Raw genomic sequence first — 23,260 nt, 5'->3', positions numbered from 1 at the left:
AAGAAAGAAAGAGACAGACTGCACAATGGGGGCCAGGTAGATCCTCAAAGGCAACAGGCTTTGTTCCTTCTGACTGGGTTGGGAGAGCCCAGCCCTGGGGTCGCTGGAGGGTGTGGGGTTGGGGGGAGCTCCTTCCCGTGGGCAGGCATCCGCAGCCTCCACAAGGCACGCCTCAGAGCATCCCTGCTCTCTGGGGCTCTGCTGACCCTGATGGCTGAGGAAGGCTCCTGGCAACAGATTAGGGAGAGTGGAGGGAATTCTTGTAAGAAATGGAGAGGGGGGAATGGGACTTCCCTGGTGGCGCGGTGGTTAAGAATCCACCTGCCAATGCAGGGGACACGGGTTCGAGCCCTGGTCCGGGAAGATCCCACATGCCGCGGAGCAACTAAGCCCGTGTGCCACAACTACTGAGCCTGCGCTCTAGAGCCCGTGAGCCACACATACTGAGTCCATGTGCTGCAACTACTGAAGCTCGTGCGCCTAGAGCCCATGCTCCGCAACAAGAGAAGCCACCGCAACGAGAAGCCCGCGCACCACAACGGAGGGTAGCCCCCTCTCGCCGCAACTAGAGAAAGCAGCAACCAAGACCCAACGCAGACAAAAAAAAACAAAGAAAGAAAGAAACTCTTAAAAAAAAAAAAAAAAGAAATGGAGAGGGGCGTTTCCAGTAAAGGCCATCTCTGGCCTCAGTACCAGAGGCACACGTTCACTTAGCTGCTAAAGGGAAAGTACTAAACAAGAACAGCCAAAAAAGACACGCAGGTCTTTCTCTTGCTATCACATCTTTCTCCCTCCCTTCCACCCTCCTCCCTTCACTTTCCTCCAGGCCCTTCTGTCCTCATCTCTCTCTCTCATGCCAACTTTAGCCAGTGGTCTCCGTCTCTGCATCACCTTTGGTTTCTTTCTGTCTTTCTGCATGTCCATATTTTATATAATAATAAAATCATCTATCCTGAGCAGGCCCATGGGCACCTAGCTGGGCCTTTGCTTCTGACTGTGGGGTCGGGGCCCTCAGTGCAGGGGGGCCTTCTGCCCCTTAGACAGCCCGGGGCTTTCCCTCGACCCTTCCCCAGGGTAGCCAAAGCCCTCCTGGGCCTGGTTTCCGTCTCCAGCCTACACAGCCCAGCCCCTCATCCCTGGCCGTCCCTCCCTAACCCACCCAGCTCTGTCTGCACAGTGGCGGGGCTGCTCCAGGAACAGCTGGTATCTCTGGAAATCACGGAGCCCTTCACACATCCTGCCAAGGAGGCTGGGGAGACACGGATGAAAGCAGGGGAAACCCTGCTGTAAATGGAAATGTCGCAGCCATCGCTTGCCCTAGCCCATCACCCTGGGCAGCCTCCCCTCCAGCTCTACGGCTCCATGCTCCTGCCAGGGGTACCGAGCAATACACTGTCCCAAAGGCCTGACCTCCCAGCGCTGAAAGGTTCAACTAAGTCTCCCACTGTGCCTCCGGGTAGCCTCACTACCTCTTAAAACTCGCTCTGGGTGGGCTCCAAATTGCAGTCGGTCAGCCTAGAACAAACCCCCGTCTCCCTGCTTCTTCAGGCACAGAAGCAGCTGGACCAGTCTGGCCAGTTTCTGTCCTGGGCTTTGACCTAGGCGTCCTGGCTCCCGGCCAGATTGGCTGGAGGATGGGAACAGATTGACAGGTGAAGGGGGGGCAGGCGTGCACCCCACAAACCTCATCTCTACGCACCTCACTGGGGCTGCTCCCTGGGGACCAGCGGGGCCAGGGGAGGGACTGTGATATTGCTTGAGTTTATAGGGAAGAAAGAGCACCCACAAACACCTTCATCTGTCCCTGAAATGGATTCATGCCTCCTGGGTGGAGAGTTGCCAAAAAACACATTCGGCTAAAGCGCTGAGTCGGGGGTTCTGTGTACGTGGGACCCATCTCCCAGCACTGCATCTCAACACACCCGTTTCACAGAAAAGGACGTGCATGTCCGTATTCCCCAAATCTTCCTCCTTCCCTTCCTCCCCTCCTGCCTTCTAGCTTCTCAGTTTTGTTGAAGTTGACACCAATTACTCTGAAAAGAAATGGTTAATAATCTGTTGCTTAATGGAATCTAGTTAGTTGTTTTAAAATAATTGTTTGTGTCAGTGACTTAATCATTTTGTATTATCCTCCTTACATGTCTATACTTTTTTTTTTTTTTTTTTGCGGTACGCGGGCCTCTCACTGTTGTGGCCTCTCCCGTTGCGGAGCACAGGCTCCGGACACGCAGGCTCAGTGGACATGGCTCACGGGCCCAGCCACTCCACGGCATGTGGGATCTTCCCGGACCGGGGCACGAACCCGCGTCCCCTGCATCAGCAGGTGGACTCTCAACCACTGTGCCACCAGGGAAGCCCTACTTTTTTTTTTTTAAAGATTTAATTTTATTTATTTTTGGCTGCATTGGGTCTTCGTTGCTGCGTGCCTGCTTTCTCTAGTTGTATGTGGTAAGCAGGGGCTACTCTTTGTTGTGGTGCACAGGCTTCTCTTGTTGCGGAGCACGGGCTCTAGGCATGTGGGTTTCAGTAGTTGTGGCATGCGGGCTCAGTAGTTGTGGCTTGCGGGCTCTAGAGCGTAGGCTCGGTAGTTGTGGTGCATGGGCTTAGTCGCTCCGTGGCATGTGGGAACTTCCCGGACCAGGGATCGAACCTGTGTCCCCTGCATTGGAAGGTGCCTTCTTATCCACTGCGCCACCAGGGAAGTCCCCATGTCTCTACTTCTAATGCCAAATGTTTTCACATGTCAGAGATGTTCAGAGGGCCAACAGCAGGCACCTCTGTCCTTTGCCCTTTGAGCTTGGCTGATGGCAGGCGGCCCCATCCCTTCTCCCCAGGGTCTAAGAAAAGGACCCTGGGGCAGGAGGAGATTCTACATTGCTAAGTACTCCTTCCTCCACCTCCCTTTCCCTCACCCCTCCTCCTTTTGCTGTTCTTCCTCGAATTGATAAAATTCAGTAAAGATTTATTAAGTGACTACTATTGTTAATAGTTATTAAGCACTTACTGTGTGCCGGACAATGTGCAGTTGTGCTTAATTTCACACCTGACATCTCATGAAGTCATTATGATTATCCCATAAAGTAGATACTATTTTTCCTCTTTTTTTTTAAACAGATGAAGAAACTGAGGTTCCAAGTGATAACCTAGCTTCATAGCAGAGTCAGGTTTCAAGCTCACATCTGCTTCACCTGATGTTCCCACCCACACGAGAAGATGCTGATTGCCACGTTGGGTGAAGTGAGGGCTGGCTGGCCGAGAGCGACAAGTCGGAAGACAAGCATTTAAAAAGGACTTGATGATGTTACTTTCAAGGGACTCTGCTGACAGGGGCCCCCGAGGATCTAAGTAGACAGGAGTCATTTGTAATTAACAAATTCATTCATTGAATATAAAACTGCAGCTAAGACTTGGCCTTAGCTCCAAAATGGGCTCACTCTTCCTTCTGTTGTTGCCATGAATGGTTAGGTAGAGTCAGAGCTGGGAGAGATCACCCCACCCTCTCCTTTCACAGAGGAGGAAACAAGAAAGGCCCCAGGTCACCTGCTGACAGCCTGCCCTCCTCCAGACCAGACAAGGCCCCACCCTCAATGGATTCTCCAAATCACCAGGTGCTACATTGGCTCTTTGTTGCTTTCTTTTCTTTTCTTTTTAACATAACCATAGTGGGCCTAAGGGGGGCAGTTCCAGTCTTTTCTGCATCAGAGGTGGCTTTTCTGCCAGGATGGTTTTGGCATCTCTCAGTCTGTTTGGACAGGACACCTGCACCTCCTGGGAACAGCAACGGGTCCACTCTGATCATGCAATACTAAACTGAAGGAAGCAGCGATGATAACACCAGCCAGCCAGCCAACTAACATTTGTGAAACGCTTATTACGTGCAGTTGATTATTAGGCCCAGTTCTATGACGGGTGAAAGATGCAAAAACGCTACCTGTTGAACGTCCAAGAGCTTTTCCTATAGTTGTTTTTTCCTGCATTATCTCATTTTCTCTGAAGAGCAGGCACCTTGCAACTTTTTCTGAAAGCAAACTCTGTGCCAGGTGCTGTTCCAGGCACTTTGTGTGTATATTAACTCATTTCACCCTTACCTCAACCTTTCGAGTTAGGTATTGCCTCCATTTCATAGCTGGGAACACTCAAGCTCAGAGAGGGTACTTGGGTCCGAGTTTTGAGGTCCTGCAGCTGGGAAGGGGCAGAGCTGGGAATTGAATCTGCTGCACCCCACTCTTCTCATATGAGGTCGTGGCCCTAAGGAGTGTTTCTGGAAACAGATCTTGCACAGAGACGTGAAAGGTAAAAGACAATCTAGTCAAATACCCCTGTTTACGGAGAAATGGTAGCTCGGAGAGGGAGGGTAACCTACCTGAAGTCACACAGCTAATTAGAGGCATAGCTGTGACTGATGTCAGGTTTGCCAACTCCCAGGTTGATGGTCTTTCCAACCCAATAGCTTCTAAAATGATCAGCCCTATACCTAACCCCTTCCGTCTAGGTCACATCATGTCCAGGGCTCAGGCCCATGGGCTTGTAAGCACCACGGGCACTTGGGGTGTTGCCAAGGGCACCTTCGACCCTCCAAACTCCTTTTTCTGTGCAGCTGAACACCACTGATGCTCTCCGAGGATGCAAATGTTAGAGAGGGTGAGAAATGGATTTTCCACTTGAGCTTGTCCTCAGCGGCCCTTGGTCAGTGTCCTGCTTTTCCACAAATCTATGCCCTCCTTAAGAACTGGACGGACCCAAGTCATGCCCCTCCCCAGAGCTGGACATATCAAATCCTGACGGCTTGGCCTGGCTGTCAGTACCCCTCTCCTACTTTGCCCCTGGGCTGTGGCCATGCCAATAGTCCCCACACCCCATGGCTCACTTGTTTGCCCTTGTTTTCCCTCCTGCCCATGCTCCTCTCAGAACCCGGCTCCATATTATTTGTCAAAGAAGCAATTTGGAAATGGCCCAAATGTGCACAGATATAGACGTGGCAGAAGAGCATCCCCTCACAGGGAATATGCAGATGTTGACGATCTCCTTCTGGAGGCTCCGGAATAACATGGGACAGACTTGGGTTGTGACAGTAAGTGAGGGGGCCCAGTGGGCACAGCTGTGCCCAAACATGCACTTGAAAAAAAGGCCTGCAGGGATTTTTTTTTTTTTTTTTTTTTTGAGGTACGCAGGCCTCTCACTGTTGTGGCCTCTCCCGTTGCAAAACACAGGCTCCGGACGCGCAGGCTCAGCGGCCATGGCTCACCGGCCCAGCCGCTCCGCGGCATGTGGGATCCTCCCGGACCGGGGCACGAACCTGTGTCCCCTGCATCGGCAGGCGGACTCTCAACCACTGCGCCACCAGGGAAGCCCAGGGATTATTTTTTAAATGGCAACAATAGCTGTGTTAGGAGGGTGAGACTGTAATAATTTCCCCCTCTGGTTTTCAAACTTTGTGTAATACTGCTAGATTGCTTTTATGACAAAAGCAATAAAACCAGCTCTCTCTTCGCAGAACTCACTTTCCTTTAGTCGCCCACCAGGACTTGCCTTCTCCACTCTTCACACTCAGCCAAACCCACCACTCTGAGCCACACTTGGGTCTCCCCGCGAGGAGCTGTGGCTGGTGGGTAGGTGACTCGGAGGTGGTCGGTCCCTGGCCCTCCCGTGGGGGCAGAGACAATATTTCACCTGTCTCCTTGGCATCCACGCACACTCACACGCACATCATTTCTCCCTCACTGACATACGCAACCACCCTCCCATGCACACACACATTCTCACTCATACACATTCACACACACTCTCCCCCAGTTCTCTGTAACCAGTACAGTGTGAGGCCCATGGTAAGGGCCCCAGAGTGGATCCTTGCCCAACCCTGGCTGAGTTGTTGAGGACAGCACCGGATTTTGGATGAACCCCACCTAGATTCAGACTTTGATACCAACAAAACCGCCTGCGCTCTCTCTCATCTGGCAGAAGTCTAGGGTGAGATTTTAGTGGCTTCAAAGATTTTCTGATAAAAGCTACCAAAGCAAAGCCTTCGAGCCACAGTACCTGACTCTGAATTCTGGCTCCACCACTCACTGGCTGGATCAGTGAGGAACAAGTTCCTTAGCCTCTCTGTGTCTCAGTAATAATTCCTACTTCCCAGGACGGTTATGAGGACTAAATGACTTAATATTTGCAAGGCAGGTAGAACACTACCCAACAAGCTGTATATGCCACGTGAATAAAGGAAAAAGCAACCATTTAATTGAAACCGCATTGGCTGCGCATTCATTCACTGCCTCTCACTCATTCAGTATGCGTTTACTGAGCACCTACTGAGTTCATTAGGCCAGACGGAAAGGGCACACATCTCACCACCTAGCAGGAAACACACACACACAGCAACAGAAAAACAAAACAACTGTTTTTCCTTTTAGACGAGCATCATAATTCTAAGCAGAAACTTGCACATGATTCTAAGAAAGGCCAGAGAAAGAACATTTACCTATTACCACGTAAACTCAAAAACAAAAACAAAAACCTACAGTTCAATCCTTTGAGTCCATTTAAAACGCTGAATTTGGTCTAACTGATTTGTGAATTTAGACCCAGGTTTGCTACACTCTAGCCTTTTGGAAAATATACCCGCTCAGTGCCATCTAGTCAAGTTCTCTGGATGTCTCTCCTCCTCTCTCCCTCCCCGGGTCTCCTTCATCACCCAGAAAATAATCTCTGGGTTCACCCCCAGTTCTCAGTTTAGGAGTGGGGGAGGGGCTATGGGTTCAACCAGACCAACCCTTAGTCATTTTTAAAAACCAACTTATATATATTCGGGAGAGGGAGGGAGAGAATGGAGAAAGCCTCGGTAACTAGTAATGTCTCAACTGATGAGCCGGCAGCTGTTGCATTTTTAAATCTTGGTGGTTTAACTCAAACCACTTTGTGTGCTGTTATACGTATAGTTGGTTTAATAACCGATGGAAAAATGAAATTCAGTCAATCCGCACCCCTCCCCCCAATCCATTCAGTTCTTTTGAAGTTAATAGCTTGTCAAAGTGCTGAATCCAGTCAAGCTGCTGTCTGTGCTCTGGCGGTCCCCACTGACCCTGCGGAGGGTCAGGCAAGAGCCGCGCTGGCGTCCCCCGCGGCGGCGCCGAGGCCCACCCACCCCTCCCTCCGCTGCCGCCTCCTTGCCTACACCCCGCAAGCCGAACCGCTTTGGGAATCGCCCGGCACCAGGAAGTGGCAGCTGTCACTAGCGGCGGGCCCGGGTGTCGACGCCCCAGCCCTTCCCCGGGCCCCGAGGCAGACCCCGCCGCCCCAGAACTTCAGCGGACAGGCTGTGGACGTGCGGTCTGACGACTTTCCTAAACTCCGGACGCAGGAATCGCGTCGCCAGAGCCCGGGCAGGAGCGAGCAGGCGCGGGGACCGACCCGCTAGTGCAAAGGCTCGGAGAGCCAGCGTCGTGCTCCTGCGGGCGAGCCGGCGGCGGCGGAGGAACGGTAACTACCGCCGGATGCTCGGTCTGCACCCCGGAGATTGCCATATTGATCCAGGGCTCGCAGGCACCGGGGACATTTATCTCCCCAGACTTGCAGGGGCAGGAAGGAGCTCCCAGGAACAGGGCGGAGGCGTGCTGAGTGGGGGACCTGATGAGACGGTGCTGGGGCGGATGGGGAACCCCTCTGCCGGGCCTCCTGTCTCGGGACCCCAGTCTACCCGGGAGGGTGGGAGGGGGAACCCTGCGTCGGTTCCCACAGCCTAGAGCGATTACCCTCACTGAGCTGGTTACCCGGGGGGGGCTGACACCCCCCACCCCACGCCCACCTCCCGGCAGCTTCGCCACAAAGATTTCTTTTTTCGCCAGTGTCGTCCCCCTCCTCCCCCCGCCCAATGCCGGCTCCAAAGGTCCAGAGGCAGGGAGTTGGGCTGCTCCTCAAACCCCGGCCGACCCCGGACCTGGGCACAGTTCTGCTCAGTGACATCTAGTGAGCCGCATCACACCCATAGCCCACCTAGCTCTGCGCGCCCGGAGCTGCGGGCCCGCAGTGCTCGAGGGCTGACCGGCTCGCTCTTACCTTGACGAGCCGGAGCTGCAGGCGCCGTCCCATCCTCGGGCTCGCTCGGTCACCGTCCTGGATGCCTGGGTCCCTCGGACATCCCAGAGGGGCCGGCCGGCGGGTGAGGGCTCGGGCTGCGTGGGTGGGCGGCCAGGCTCCTGTGTCGCCGCGGGTGGCTGAGGCGCCCGGCTCCGCGCTCCCCGGCCCGCCGGGCTCTCGCTCTCCCCTTCCCGGGCGAGTCCGGCCGCCGCTTTCTGACTCAGCCCGGCCCGCAGCTGCCTCTCCCCCGCCGGGAGCCCGTCTAGCCCCCGCCGCCTCCCCCGCGGTCCGCGCCGCTAGTCGCCTCGGCTCCCCGCCCCTTCGCCTGGGCGTCCCCTCCCCTCCGCTCCTCTCCCCTCCCCTCCGGTCCCTCCTCCGCGCCTCGCCCCTCTGCTCCCTCCCTCGCCCCGCCTCCTCTGCCCCCTGTCCTTCCCGGAGCCGGCTCCCCGCGCCCTCGCGGCGCTGACCCCCTTTTCCCGGAGCCCGGGTTTGCGGCAGTCGGCTGGGCGCGCTGGCAGCGCTGGCGGCCGCCGCAGCCCGGGGAGAAGCTGGGGGGTGGGGGGCCGGGGGCGGGAGAGGAGGCAGCTTCCCGCCTCCCGCCGGATTTCAGGCTGGGGCCTGGGGAGTCCGAGGGAGTCTGAGGGGACTTGGGGGGCTCAGGTGAATCTCTAAGAGCGAGGCTCTTGGAGGCTGGGGAATAGGTCAGCCCGGACTGAGCAGAGGCGCCGCGGAAAGCTGGTGAAGCTGGGAACTGCGTTCGGGCAGTTCCCGCCCTGCGGCGGACCGGAAGGTCCCCTCGCCCCCACCTCAGCAGGGCCGAGGTGTTGGTCCAGACCCCCCGCGCCTTTGGAACTGGCACGCCAGGTGCGCGCTGAGGCGCGAAAGCTCTGAGGGAGGAACCCTTCTCATTCATTCATTCATTCATTTTCTTTCATTCGTTCGTTCATCCTTCATTCATTGTACAAACTAAGCGCCTGCCCAGTTTGGTCCCGGCAAGGAGCTTAACCTGGGAACCCCAAGACCAGGGGAGATGGCGGTGCCCTGCAGGACTAGCCGGCCTCTGAACGCCGCGGAGGGGGAAAGTCCAGCGCGCATTGCGCTACGAAAGGGACAGCAGCTAGGAATCCAACAGGCTGGGCGAGGAGGAGGTCACAGCGCCCCCTCTCGGCCGAGCCCTCAGGGTAGGGTCAGCCGCCCCGCCAGGCCTCCTGGCCTCCATCCAGCCCCTCATCCCGCCCCCAGCCCTGGCAAGCAGCTCCCGCCTCCCCCAGCCCCTTAGACTTTCCCCTCCAGCTCTTCCAGGCGGACAGAACTTTTGACTTCTATCTCTTCCTTCCGCCAGAGCCGAAGGGGGAGGTAGAGAAGTGACTCTACCCCGCTGAGCCTGGGCCTGCAGCGGCAACCGCAGACCCTCCCGAGGAAGCGGGAGCGCTCCGGCCGGAGCACGCTCCCGAAGTGGTGGTCAGCCGGCTTTGCAAGCCAACTCTGAACCTAACCGCCCTGGATTCTGTGCCCTGCCGCGCCCACCTTCCACCTTCGGCCGTCTTCCTTCCACCCACTTCTCAGCACACTGAGCAAAAGCCAGCGCATTCATGGGTCCAACTGATTCTTCATTTAGACAGGGAGTTTTTGTTAAGAGGTCTTGCGAGGAAGCTGGGGCGCACAGACAGGTGGTGACCGGCCCAAAGTGACGTAACTGGTAAGCCTAGTCCGCAACCTCCTGATTCTCAGCTCAAAGTGCCCGGAGGGCTGGACCCTGATGGGGTTTGGGGCTCTGAAGTGGGAGAGGGGCCGTGCCCAGGAAACCAGCTGGTCACACTGGCTTAGCCACACTGGGTAGCACTTTCTAAATGAAGCACACAGTCTGGAGTCTTTAAAAAAAACCCCGTTTGGTTAGTGCCCCAGAGCTGGCTGTGCTGATCTTGGCACAGACTCATCCCAACCAATCCCAAAGAGATGGATGCACCAACCAGATTGCCAATTAATTGTTTCCAGCAAAACTTAAATGCAGGGTAGTCCAGTATAGTGCAGGTTCTGGAGTCGGCCTGAGTTTGAGTCTAGGCTGTTCCACTTACAAGCTGTATAAACCTGGAAAATTATTTAACACTGCCTCAAATTTCTCATCTATAAAATGGAGGTAGGGGCTTCCCTGGTGGCAAAGTGGTTGAGCGTCTGCCTGCCGATGCAGGGGACGCGGGTTCGTGCCCCGGTCCGGGAGGATCCCACGTGCCGCGGAGATGCTGGGCCCGTGAGCCATGGCCGTTGGGCCTGCGCGTCCGGAGCCTGTGCTCTGCAGCGGGAGAGGCCACAGCAGTGAGAGGCCCGCGTACCGCAAAAAAAAAAAAAAACAAACAAAAAAATGGAGGTAGGACTACCTACCTCACAGGTTGGGTGATTTAAACAAGTTAATATTTGTAAATGGCTTGGAACAGTGCCTGGCACGTAGCAAGGGCTTAGTGAAGGTTAGCTGTAATCATCACCACCACTACCACCACCACCACCACCATCATCATCATAACCATCACCGAATGGACCAGATGCTCAAATGGGCAGAGTGGTCCCTCCCTCTAGGCAGTTCTTTATGGAAAGCTGAATTCTCGATTAGAAGGTCACAGCAGCGATGGACTGTGGAATCAGAGGAGAAGAAGCTGGCGGGTCCTAAGGGAAGTTTGCCCAGGCCCCGCAGAGCCCTTTCTCCCCAGCCCTGCTTGACCTTGGAGCTGGCTCTCCAAGGACCAGACAGCTCCAGATTTCCAGATTCTGTTTCTCTCTGCTTAATAAACACCACTTCCCCTTTCGGAGCCCCTTTGTTCTCTCCTTGAGGTGATCTTTAAATATGCTAATGCCATCGATCAGGCTGTAATCAAGTCTTGCGCTTCCGGCCTTTTTGGCCTGGGATTCAGACCTTCTCTCGCTAAAAGGGCATCTACAGATGGCACATTTCATCCCCCTTTCTCTCCCCATCCAGTTGATTGTGTTGATTTCACTGACCTAACCTCCACACTGCCCCCACCCCTGGGCAGGAGAAGGGGGCCTCCTGTATCACTCCATGACCTACTTATTTATAGTTTTGGCCTTGACCACCTCAGGGGGGTTATGAAAGCCTCAGGTTTAACACTCCTTCTGTAAAAGGATTCCACGTCCCCTTTCATTTGTCCTGAAATTGCTTCCTTCCACCTTCAGGCGCCTTCGCTGCCCTTCCCCCCCATCAACCCCAGCCGCTCCAGCCAACCAGCCCTGATGGCTCAGGACGGTCTCCTTAGCAACCTCTCCAACCCTCCTCAGGACCACCTTCTGCTCCATCCCAGCCAGACCCTTCCCAAACTCTCTTCGGACCCCTCCCTTGCCCTCTCCTTTTCCTGTCCAAGCCCAGACCGGAGTCAGCTTTCATCCATTGAATCTGCCAGATTTGGAAGAAAAGAGAAATAATGAGGAATCCAAACAGGACTAAAAGACAATGCCACGTCTTTCCAAACAGTAGGAGAAACAGATATGAGAATAAGTCGTGATGGGTGGGACCCAGCGAGGGAGGGCTGAGTATGTCCCCTCTGCCATTGGCTTAACCATGGGCATCCCAGTGAGGTCCATGGTCTGGAACTGTATTTCTCAGACCACTTGTGATGAAGAACCAGTTCTTGATTTTTAAATTTCTAATCTGTTGCAGAATGATACCATTGCAAAATATAGTGGGAATGAATTATTAAAAATAAAGACATACAAGCCTAATATTCAGAACATAAGAGCTCAGTAACTGTAATCTATTACAGTTTCTGATCTCATGACTTAAAAATTAAATCAAGCAAAAGCAAGAAAAAGAATAAAGACATACAAAAGAAAAGCTCAATTTTTAAAATTATTAGATCCAATGAACCTAAAACTACTCTAAAATTGCTTAAACTTTTTTACATGCTTACTCTATTTCTGCACCTACCTTGTTACAACTGGCAACAAATAGTTTGCAGGCAGATCATGCTTGGATAGCACTAGAATGCTTCTGAAAATGGCCTCACGGAGGGAGAAGCTTATAAAATCGCATGAACATCGTGGGAGATGGTGTTAATTACTCAATTCATCTGTGTCTTCATCCAACAAACATTTAATGAGCAGCAACTATATGCCAGTCACCACTGGACGCTGAAACTAATAAAGATTAATATAAACAGGGCCTTAGCCCTCAAGATGTTCAGACTGGAAGGGGAGACAGCCACTCTAATGAATAATTGAAAGCTAGTGAAATTAGGTCAGTAATAAACCAGGCATCGTGAGCATGGAGGGAGACATATTAATTCTGCTCGGGGCCAATGGGGAAGTGATATTGTGCTGGGGTCTGGAAGGTAAATGATCACTTACCAGGTAAGTGATATGGTGCTGGGGTCTGCAAGCAGAGAGGCAGACGTTCAATTCCATGTAGGCTGCTGGCACTCAGCACATGAGCTAATTCATGTAAAGTGCTTAGTGCAGTGCCTGGCGCAGAGCGAGTGCTTCAAAAGTCTTAGCTGTTTTTATTATTAAAATCTTATAAATTATTGTCATCATCCTGATCTTCATCCACCTAGATCTACCCAGCACTTGCCATACCACAAGGCTTGTGGGATCTTAGTTCCCGGACCAGGGATCAAACTCGCACTCCCTGCAGTGGAAGTTTGGAGTCCTAACCGCTGGACTGCCAGGGAAGTCCCAGGAGTTGGATATTGAAGGAAGTGGATGTGGACAGATGAAGAGAGAAGGAGACCTTCAAGGCAGGAGCGTCCGTTAGAGATACAGCCAGAGGCACAGGCATGGAACAGGGGAGGAGACTGGTCTGATGGGGACAGGTGATGGGGGTGCAGTGACTGGGTGATACTATTCATTCCCTCGTTTAGAACAACAGATAATAACAGTACGAATTAGGGTGTGTGGGGCAGTTTTTGCCACACAGCTCTTTCACGAACATTTTCTCATTTAATCCTTGTAACAACCCTGCGGAGGAGGTATTAATAGCCTCACTTTACGGATGAGTTCAGAGGTTGATAGCTTGCCCGGGGTCACACGGCAGGATTCCAGCCCCATGACCTCAGCTCCTGTTCAGGTATTTCCCAGTGTACTGTGGAGGGGTGACCTGAGCCTAGACCCGCAGGGAGCTGTGATATCACCTAGAGGAGGCCCTGGCTCCAGAAAAATGACGTTCTAGGACCAGTCTTTCCCCAGTGGACAGACAAAAGGGAGGAGCAAAGGCAAGCTACACGACACAGCCTGACTGCAGACACTGTCTGCTAGGTGGGCCGCTAGGTCACAGAGGCTCATCAGGTGACCTACCCGCTGCTCCTCCCAAGACTGAGTCTGTATCAATCAAGGGCAAATGTGCTTACCTTGGCCACAATTACCATGTTTTTGCATGCATTAAGTGTGGCCAAGAGGGCCATTGAAGTTGTTTGTCTTTAAAAGAACTTTTTTTTAAGATTTTTTTTATGTGGACCATTTTTAAAGTCTTTATTGAATTTGTTACAATATTGTTTATGTTTTTTGGTTTTTTGGCCCCGAGGCATGTGGGATCTTAGCTCGCGGACCAAGGATCAAACCCACACCCCTGCATTGGAGGGTGAAGTCTTAACCTCTGGACTGCCAGGGAAGTCCCTAAAAGAACTTTTTTTTTTTAAACATCTTTATTGGGGTATAATTGCCCCACAATGGTGTGTTAGTTTCTGCTTTATAACGAAGTGAATCAGCTACACATATACACATGTTCCCATATCTCTTCCCTCTTGCGTCTCCCTCCCCCCGCTAAAAGAACTTTTGAAAGGTGCGCTGGAATAAGAAGTGTTGACACCCTGGGAACATTCTGGACGTGAAAACAGATCAGAGGCACCAGTCAGAAGTGTGGAGTCGAAAGGAAGGGCACATACTCACATATCTTTACAGAGAAGTAGCATCCCTTTAGCCTAGACCAGTGGTTCTCAGCTGGGAGCGCTTCTGTCTCCCATAGGATGTTTGGCAAAGACTAGAGACATTTTTGGTTTCACAACTGAGGGAAAGCTACTGACATTTCGTGGGTAGAGGCCTGGTATGCCACTACACATCCTACAAAGTGCAAGACAGCCTCCACAGCATAGAATTCTCTCTTTCAACACACCCACAGTGCTCAGGTTGGGGCACTGAAACCTAGACGAGAGTTTGGTACCATGGACAGCAGAAACCCTGGCTTTCCATGGGGCTACGATCCAAACCCAGACATTCTATTCTGTCTGAGAATCACCAGAGAGCAAGGGTTTCCCACTCTACCCTTCCTGAATCCCATCATTTCCAAAACACTGAGGCCCCAGGGAAAACACTGGGGTAACACCAATGGTGGGGGCATCCTGCTTAAGGCCACCCAGCTGGTAGTTGGTAAAGCCAGGACTTGAGAGGACTCTGGGGTCTTCATGAATGTTCCTCGTCCCACCACCAGGTTAGCACCTTGCCCGCCCTCCCCTCCACCTCTTTTATAGGTATAGTTTGTCCCTTTTTTCCTATTCGTAAAATCCCATTTATAACTCGGAGGGTTCTCATAGAAACCTGCTGGTCTAATAAGTAAGGTGCTATTATTTCCATTTTACAGATCACTAATTGAAGTCTAGAGGTTAAATATACAATGTTATCTGTTTCACTGAAGAGCTATGAGTTCCTGGAGGGCAGACTTTCCCCATTCATCTCAACAGTCTCAGCCTCTGGCAAAGTCCCGTGTCTCAGGAGATGCTAAAGGAAATGTTTTCAGTTAATGGTCAGTTTTACGAGTGGATTAGACCCCAGGCTCCTGCCTCCCCGGCAGAAGACTCTGTAGGCATCCATATTCTTCTGGGTCCTTCACATCACTGGTGAGGCACCCCCTCTTCTGGGGGTTGACCTCACCGCCCCTCCCCCACCCCCTGCAAACAGACAGTTACAGTTTCTTGGTGGGAAACCACAGAACTGAACCTCTGTCTGGCCTTTTCACTCTCTCCCGCCTCTTAGAGGCTCAGGACTGAACAGATTCTCCCTCAAGGTCCCTGGGAATGTCTTCACTGCCCCCAGAGAAGCCCACAAAAACTGACCACCCTGACTTTCACTGGCCACTTACAATTCATAGAACAAGACAAAGAGAGACCTATCAACCAACTGCAATATGTGGACCTCATTTGGACGCTGATTCTAACAAACTATAAACAAACAAAAACCCTACAAATAAACAACTGGAAATACGAATTCTGATTAGATATTTTAAAGTGTAATAATGGCATTGTGGTTATATACTTAAAATGAGTCCTAATCTTTTAGGGACACAAACTGAAATAGTTACAGGTGAAATGACATGATGTCTGGGATTTGCTTTGAAGTAATACAGGAAGGGAGAAAACAGGTGGGGATAGTGACGAAACAAGGCTGGCCATGAGTTGTTAATGATTGAATCTGGGTGATGGGCTCATGGGAGGTTATGGTAACATTTTGTCTATTTTTATATAAATTTATTTATTTAGTTTTTATTTATTTTTGGCTGCGTTGGGTCTTCGTTGCTGCATGCAGGCTTTCTCTAGTTACAGAGAGCGGGGGCTACTCTTCGTTGTGGTGCGTGGGCTTCTCATTGCGGTGGCTTCTCTTGTCGCGGAGCACGGGCTCTAGGCATGCGGGCTTCAGTAGGGTGGCTCGCAGGCTCCAGAGCGTAGGCTCAGTAACTGTGGCACGCGGGCTGAGTTGCTCCGCGGCATGTGGGATCTTCCCGGACCAGGGATCGAACCTGTGTCCCCTGCATTGGCAGGCGGATCCTTAATCCCTGGACCACCAGGGAAGTCCTTGTCTATTTTTATGTATTTAAAGTTTCACAGCACGTTAGAGCTGTCTGAGACCTCTCAGGGAGTGTATTGGCCAGGGTTTCCAAATCATTTTCTGTGCAAACCCAAGATTTTAAAAAGATTCTCCAAGGAGTGATGCTGGAGATGGGGTGGGGGGAGAAAGTGGTGCTAAGGAGACTGGCTAGGGGGCTCTCAGGCTGCACTTCTGTTTGAACCAGTTTTAGATACTGGAGTTCTACGGGAGATCTCATTTTGGGAAAAGGGTTCTGCCCAGGAGAGAAGAAATTTTTCCAAGACCAGCTGTGTCGGGGGCAGAGCTGGACACAGCCCAGTCTCCTGCCTCTCAGCCTCCTGTGCTCTGCACTGTACCACACAGTCTTCCTCAGGCCCAGCTGATGCCCCACAGCCCCTGTGAGACTCGGGAGGACCTGAGGCTTAGGTTTAGGGAGCCACAGCTGAGCTGGGGGCCGGGCCATGCCACCCCTGACCTGAGGTGCCTATGGTATGCAGCCTCCACGGGCCGCTCACTGCCTGATTTCCAAAGCGAGGCCTGTGGCTCAGAACCAGCCTCCGCTTTGCTGGCTGCCATGTGGCCAAGCCCCCGTGGCTCAGCTGGGTGGGAGCCAGCACCTCCAGTCAGGCCTGAGCCAAAGAAGTGCTGACCAGGGCTCAATCCACTGCACACACAGCAGCAGCTTGTTCCGGAAGAAGGTCTCACGCTCGCTCCTTCCCGAGTCCCTACTGCACGAGAGGACTGGCCTGAGGCTGGCCAGATGTTTCCATCCCGATGTGGTCAGGGGAAAGGGGTGACAAAGGCTGAAGGTCTTGGGTCCTACCGGCAGGCCACGTGGGAAAGAAGCACAGAGGGCTCCTGAGTCACGAGGCAGAAGAGGGGAGGAAGAGGGGAAATTGCCTGTGAGACAGATAGGTGATCCATTCACAGGAAACAGAGCCTGGTAGGGCTCGGGAGGGCACAAAGGAAGAGCAGGGGTGTCAGAGGTGAAGGAGGCCGTGGTGGCTGTGCAAGCGATCTCCCAACTGCCCCTCTACACCCACCCTCCACCTTTCCCTACCTGCCATGCACTCCAGGGCTGACTGGTGTGAAGTGCACCAATGGGCTTCCTCACCCTCCCACTTCCAGTTGGATTTAGCCAATAGGAAGCCCCGGCTGAAGATGAGAGGAAGAGAGGAGCGTGAGCTGGGGTATTTAACCCACCAGCTCTCTCCCTGTGGGGAGGCCGTGGGCTAGCTATGTCCCTTGACTGAGGGTCCCCAAGCTCTCATGGCAGCCTCTCTCCATGACTCTCCTTCAGGGTTCTGGTAACCTTCCCCTGTCCCCCAAGATACTGCATGTGGTTAACTACAGGAGACCCTGTGCTTTCCCCATTTTGTGCAAAGTTTTGTAAACAGTCCGTTTAATAAACCCTTCTCGTTTATCTAGATTCAGGTGGGCCATTTATTTCCCTGCTAAGTCCTTGATCGATGCAGGCTGCTCAGAAGCTGAGTTTGCAAACGTGATTGCACAATGAGTCTTTTTCTGCATGTAACCCTAGTGAACTGGAGGGATGGCGAGGCCTCCCCAGGGGGCCTGACTGGACCCAGAGGGCAAAGGGTGAAGGAGGGATGTGAGACAACCCAAAACAAACGAGCAGAGACCCCAGCACAGGGCATCCAACTGGAGGTGTGGTTGGTAGAGGTGTCAGAAGGAGAACTGAGGGTCTCCCCAAGCCTCACTGGAAGGATATTGTCATGGGGCAGGGGAGGGCAAGAGGTGGAGGGGTCCAGTACAAAAAGCAGCAAGACCAGGCTTTGCCCATTCCTCTCCAACTGTGCTGAAGAAGACAGCTATGCACTACCCCACTGCAGCGGTGCTCTAGGGGTCTGGGCCCATGGCTGCTGAATTCCCAAGGATGAGCCCCTCTCGCCGGACAAGGAACTTCTGCCCAACCTACCTTCCCCGCCTTGCTCTGGGGCCTCCCCTGTAAACATCCTGAGGGAGCCGGAATGAATCCTGGACACTGCCAAGCTCCCTGCTTTGGCACTTTTCCTCAAGCTCTGCTGGCTGCCTGGAGTGCCCTGACCCTCTCTAGGACAGCTAGACTCTCTCCTGGACTGCCACTCCAGGCCCACTTCTCTCCTCCATCAGTTCCCATCTTACATAGGGTTGTGTCCCCAGACTTGCCTCTCAGCATTGGCCCAGCCATTTACTTGCTGTGTGATTTTAGGCAAGTCACACTTCTTCTCTGGATCTTAGTTTCCTTGTTTATGAAAGGGTAGTGGTGGCAGGTGGTATATTAAGGTACCACTCCTGTCCCTTTCAGACTTGTATAAATCCATGGATCTATGTTTTTTGTCCCACTGATGATGCAAGAGAGGAGAGCATACTTCACTCATTCATCCTTGTGTTCCCCACGGCACCTAGCAGAGGGCCCAGCTGGTAAGGGTTGGATGGATGGATGGGTAGGTAGGTGGGTGGGTGGGTGGATGGATGATAAATCTCCCCGTAGTGGAGAAAGGCAATTCATTCCACGGCCCTAAATTGACAGAAATGTCTCCTGAGAACTTCCTACCACCTCTGCTCACCTCCTGACTAATCCAGCACGTTCTCGTTTGTAACCTCTCCTGTGCAGACCCTCCCTTGAAAGGTGCATTGGGAACAAGCCATAATTGTTATCCTTTGAAGGAACACAAGACGATCGACCATAGTTACTTCTGGGGTGTGAGCTTGGGTGGCTTGGGAGAAAGAAAAAGTATTCATTGTATTCTCTCTGGATTATTTTTAAATCCATGAGTTACTTTTATAATATAACACAAATCTTTTTGAAAAAAAGTCATAATTTTTTTGACTTAAAAAAAATTTTTAAGTCATGATAATTATTTGTTTTGCTTCCAATGAGGGGAACTGGGGAGCTGATGATTGAGGCAGGGGTCGGGAGCAGGGAGGAGACTCATTTGTCAGTTTAAATCCATTGGTACCTTTGGACTTTTGTACCATGTGTGTTCACCATCTATTAAAAGATAAATACAAATTCAAGAAATCACTAACCCATGTATAGATATTCTCACAGAGAAATGAGGTACTTCTACATGCAATAGCTCACTTAATCCTCACCACAACCCTAGGTAGCCATGATTATCCCTATTTTCAGATGAGGAAACCAAGACGCACAGAGGATTAAAGGTTTGCCCAAGTTCCTTAGTTGGTGTGACGTAGCATTGAGACTCACACTATGGGTCTCTAGCCCTAACGTAGGCTGCCAGTGAGGCTCAGTTTGCCAAATATACTTCCATTACAGAAAAACAAACTGGCATTTTGATGTATGACTCAGTCTCTGGAAGGTTTGTTTATCGTGAGTCAGTCCCACCGAGCTCTGTCCCATTGGAGACGGCTAAAATAACAAAGTTCCCAGCGCTGCAAAGTTGAGGCTGAGACACAGGGCTGAGGCGACCCCACCAAACCGCAGACACGGGGCACCCCCCAGGCCACCTGTCACACGTCAGCTCCTCATCTGGACTCTGGAAACTTTACCTTAAACCTCACCCCCTCTAGGAAGCCTTCACCAGCACCCCAGGCCAGCTCTTTGGTCTTCTCCTGGCCGCTCAAAACACCCCTGTTGAGAGTCTGCTTTCCCTGCTCCACCCTCGGCTCTATGCCTTGTGGACAAGTCCACTCCGGCGCACCTAGCCCTGGGCCCAGCACGCAGCAGGAACTCTAGATACTTGTCAAATGAATGAATAAACCAGTGGCCAGGCCCCTGCTCCTGCCAGGTCACCCTACTTGTCTCCTTTTCTAGCCTGTGCTGATCACAGGTACACAGGGGTGTAGGTACACAGGAGGTGGGCCCAGATGACCCCTGAGGACTCTGCTCGCAGACTCCAAGTCTATCTCAGGCCGAGACCGTGGCTCATGGGGTCCGTGAGTGAGTGTTCGTCCCTCCCAGGCTGCCCAGCCCCCAGCTCTGATTTCCCACAAGGCCCACGGACTTGGGGAGAGGGGCGCTCTGGTGCGTGGGTGAGCCACTGGCACCCCCGTTCCCAGGGTGGCTGAGCTCTGGCGGGGGTGGAGTGTGGGTGGCAGTGGAGGGGGAAGGGGCTGTGGGAAGCCTCAAGTGACTACCTGAGCAGCGTCGCGTCTGATATTAACTGTGCCCAAATTGCTCGTTTCTGCGTCTTCGCCTTCTCTCATCTCTCCCTCTCCACATCCCTGCCTCGCCTCTCCGACCTCCTGAGCTGAGCCACTTCTCCCAGAATGACAGGAGGAGACGAGGCAGAAGGAGACTGAGTTCCATTCTCTCTGGAGCTTGTTCAGATTCCCTCTCGCTCGCGCCCTGACACCGCGCCCCCGCCCACCGTCCCTCCAACATCCCCTCCCCATGGGGCGCCACCCTTCTTCCATCCTTCCCTCCTGGCTTCCCCGCCCCCACCCCAACTCAGCAGCGGGATTTCTGCTCCCCCCCGCGAATTTCAGCATTCCGAAATCCTGGGAAAGCCCAGTCCCACTAATGAGCTAAAGCTGACCTGGTCTCCAAGCCGAGGCTGCTGCATTTATCAACCCCTCGCTCCAGCAGGGCCGTCGTTGACTTCCCAGACACTTTCTCATCATTATTCCAATGCAGCCCTTTATTAGGCACCTGCTGTGGACAAGACATTTACAGGGGGAGGGGCTGGTGGGTGGCTGGGGACACGCCCTCTTCCTCCTGGATTTATAATCTTGCAGGAACAGCTGCAACCTGTGTGAGAGAAGAGGTCGCCCCTGTGAAGCCAACAGAACTGCAGTCTGGTCTGGGTCTTGCCGCCAGCCAGCCCTGTGACCTCGAGCTTGTCCCTTCCTCTCTCTGGACTTTGGTAATTCTATTTGTAAAATAAGGAGTTCAACTAGGTCGGCATTTTCTAAACTGTGGTTTTGCAATCCATTACAAGATGGTGAAATAAATTTAGTGAGTCAGAACCAGAATTCAAAAAAAAAAAAAGGAAAGCAACTATATCAGAATCAGAGCATTGCACATAGTAGAGATAAGTAGTACATAAAGAAATGAGGGGACTTCCCTGGTGGCACAGTGGTTAAGAATCTGCCTGCCAATGCAGGGGACACGGGTTCGATCCCTGGTCCGGGAAGATCCCACATGCTGCAGAGCAACTAAGCCCACACGCCACAACTACTGAGCCTGCACTCTAGAGCCTGCAAGCCACAACTACTGAAACTGGCGCGCCCTACAGCCCACGCTCCGAAAGAAGAGAAGCCACCGCAATGAGAAGCCTGCGCACTGCAACGAAGAGTAGCCCCCGCTTGCCACGACTAGAGAGAGTCTGCATGCAGCAACGAATACCCAATGCAACCAAAAGAAAAGAAAAGAAAAAAAAAGACATGGGTATGTGTACATGTGTGTATTTTGTACCCGTGTGTGTTTATATGTGTCTATAGTTGAGTGTATACATGTATTCATTGTGTGCATATGTGCACTTATGTATGTTTTATGAGTCACAACATGGAGCAGATTCCTTATAATGGGTCACAGTCAAAGTACTTTGGGAAATGCTGGTGTAGATGGTCCCTAAGCCTCTTCTGTCTCTCATACTGCATGGTTCCAAATGCCGGTGGACGAGGGACCCTGAGGGACTCATTTTCGCCATGGGACAGGGAACGCCTTCACAAAAGGCATTTGTACTTTCAAAAATGGGTAGGGTTTCCACCAACTGAGAAATGTGGTGTGGGGACAGAGGGGAGAAGGGGAAATGGCATTCCAGGCAGAGGCACCATTGTGAACAAAGGCCCAGTGGTGGGACTCTGCTTGGTCTGCTCCAGGGAGTCCTGTGACACTGGAGCAGAGCGTGACTGGGAGGTCCTGAGGTTAGACAGGTGGGCTGGGGCCACAGCTGGTGGAGGCCCCTGGCTTCCACATGGGGGCTTCTCATATGGGGTGGTGGGGAGCCAGGCGAGGCTTTCAGTATCCTAACAGCCCCATGAGGGACCCCAAGACTCCATGCTCCTCCTCTTCCAGGAAAGGACTTTATAGGCTGATTTATACTAAGATGTGACTGACTGATAAGACTTCACGAACAAGCTGTTTTATGGGGATAGTTGGTGTTTTACTGTTGGCAAGTGGCTCTAAGACAGAGGGATTTTAGAATTTTTAGCTCTGGACAGGACTTTAAAGGTAATGTTAAAGTTGTTTTGTTTTTCTCCCTCCAGGGGAAAAATTAGTGCAATCTGCCTGATGGTCCCTGAGGGAGTTTGCACGTTGAGGTGTTGGCATTTCAGGAGCTTGATGTTTCTGAGGACATTTGGGACAAAATACTGGAAACCGTGAGTCCACGATATCTGAAAATCCAATACATAAACAGATGGATTCATTTAATCCCTCCTTCTGCAAATGAGGAAACAGCAAACCGGAGAGAAGGCACCAGGCCAAGGTGACACAGCGGGTTAGAACCCATTCTTGGTCCACTGAATGGTGGTGTCTGCTGGGCGGTGCGTGGGAGTGTGAGGGTGTAGGAAGAGGTGGTATTTCAGAAGGCCAACTAACGAGTCCTCTGGGAAGGTAGCTGCCTGCTCAAAAAGCCTGCACACTTAAAATAAAACAGCTCAGCCTGGCTCCCCTCCGTCAAAGAAGGCGGCCCCGCCCCTGCCCTGCTGGCTAATTCCTTGGCAGTCACATTAGTTAAAACTGGGTTAACCCTTGACACCCGGCCCAGCTCCAGGGAAGGACCCAGACCCCAGTCTCACTCCCTCCATGGCCCCAGCAGAGATAGAATGTTAAACAAGGAAAGGTGAACCCACAAGCTAACTATTTTTAGTCCAAGAATTGGTTGCCAGGGACATTAAGCTCATTCCCTGCCGTATATCAGGGAAGCGACAGTGAAGATGTTTGCAAGGGTCTAATTGCGGAGATTTATTGTAAAATGCAACTCGTCAGCTCCATGCCCGGGTTCAATCTCCCAGCTCTGGGAATCTGAGCTATTTGCTGATTGCTTGGGTGGAGGGGAAGGGAGTGGGGTGCAGAAGGGGCAGGCGCTGTGCCCTGGAACCCTGGGCAATCCTCAGCTGACCTTGTGCGAAGAGTCCTTGAGCCCAGGAGGAAGTAGAGAAGTTAAAACAGACGGGCCAAGCAGGAGGGGCTGGGGCTGCTGCGCCCCCAGTCAGCAAGACTCAACCTTGACTTTCTTTGTGCCTTCAGATCTGGAAAAGCCTCCTGTGGGGACCACGCTGACAGCTTTCACTCTTGCCCATGGACCACAGTACAGGAGGCTGCAGACTTGGGTTATAGCAGGATGGGTCAGTTAGACAGAAGGAGGACCCCCTTGACATGAGAGTGATTGATGCAGGCAGAGGCAACAACGTCTGGTCTTGGTGCTGGTTGTTCTTCTGCGAAAATGAGGGGGGGCGAGGAGAGCAAACACCTAGCAGAGCC

General features: G+C 52.5%; 1 protein-coding gene across 2 annotated transcripts in view; it reads right to left on the bottom strand.

Moving 5' to 3' along the window:
* Positions 1 to 8,318, bottom strand: part of CRHR1 (corticotropin releasing hormone receptor 1) — a gene marked incomplete at its 3' end in the record, with an annotated part of 50,577 nt that extends 42,259 nt beyond the window's left edge. The window contains exon 1 of one of the 2 annotated variants that reach the window (XM_079905112.1): positions 8,050 to 8,318. In XM_079905112.1, coding sequence (XP_079761238.1) covers positions 8,050 to 8,082 — 33 coding nt within the window. In that variant the 5' untranslated portion in view covers positions 8,083 to 8,318. The remainder of the gene's footprint in view (positions 1 to 8,049) is intronic. The other variant, XM_079905111.1, reaches the window with a different exon arrangement.
* Between the last annotated feature and the right edge of the window lie 14,942 nt (positions 8,319 to 23,260).

The sequence above is a fragment of the Stenella coeruleoalba genome (genome assembly GCF_951394435.1).
Source record: "Stenella coeruleoalba genome assembly, chromosome: 19".
NCBI lineage: Eukaryota > Metazoa > Chordata > Mammalia > Artiodactyla > Delphinidae > Stenella > Stenella coeruleoalba.
The sequence above is the reverse complement of the archived record's forward strand: the minus strand, read 5'-3'. Positions and strand labels throughout refer to the sequence as shown.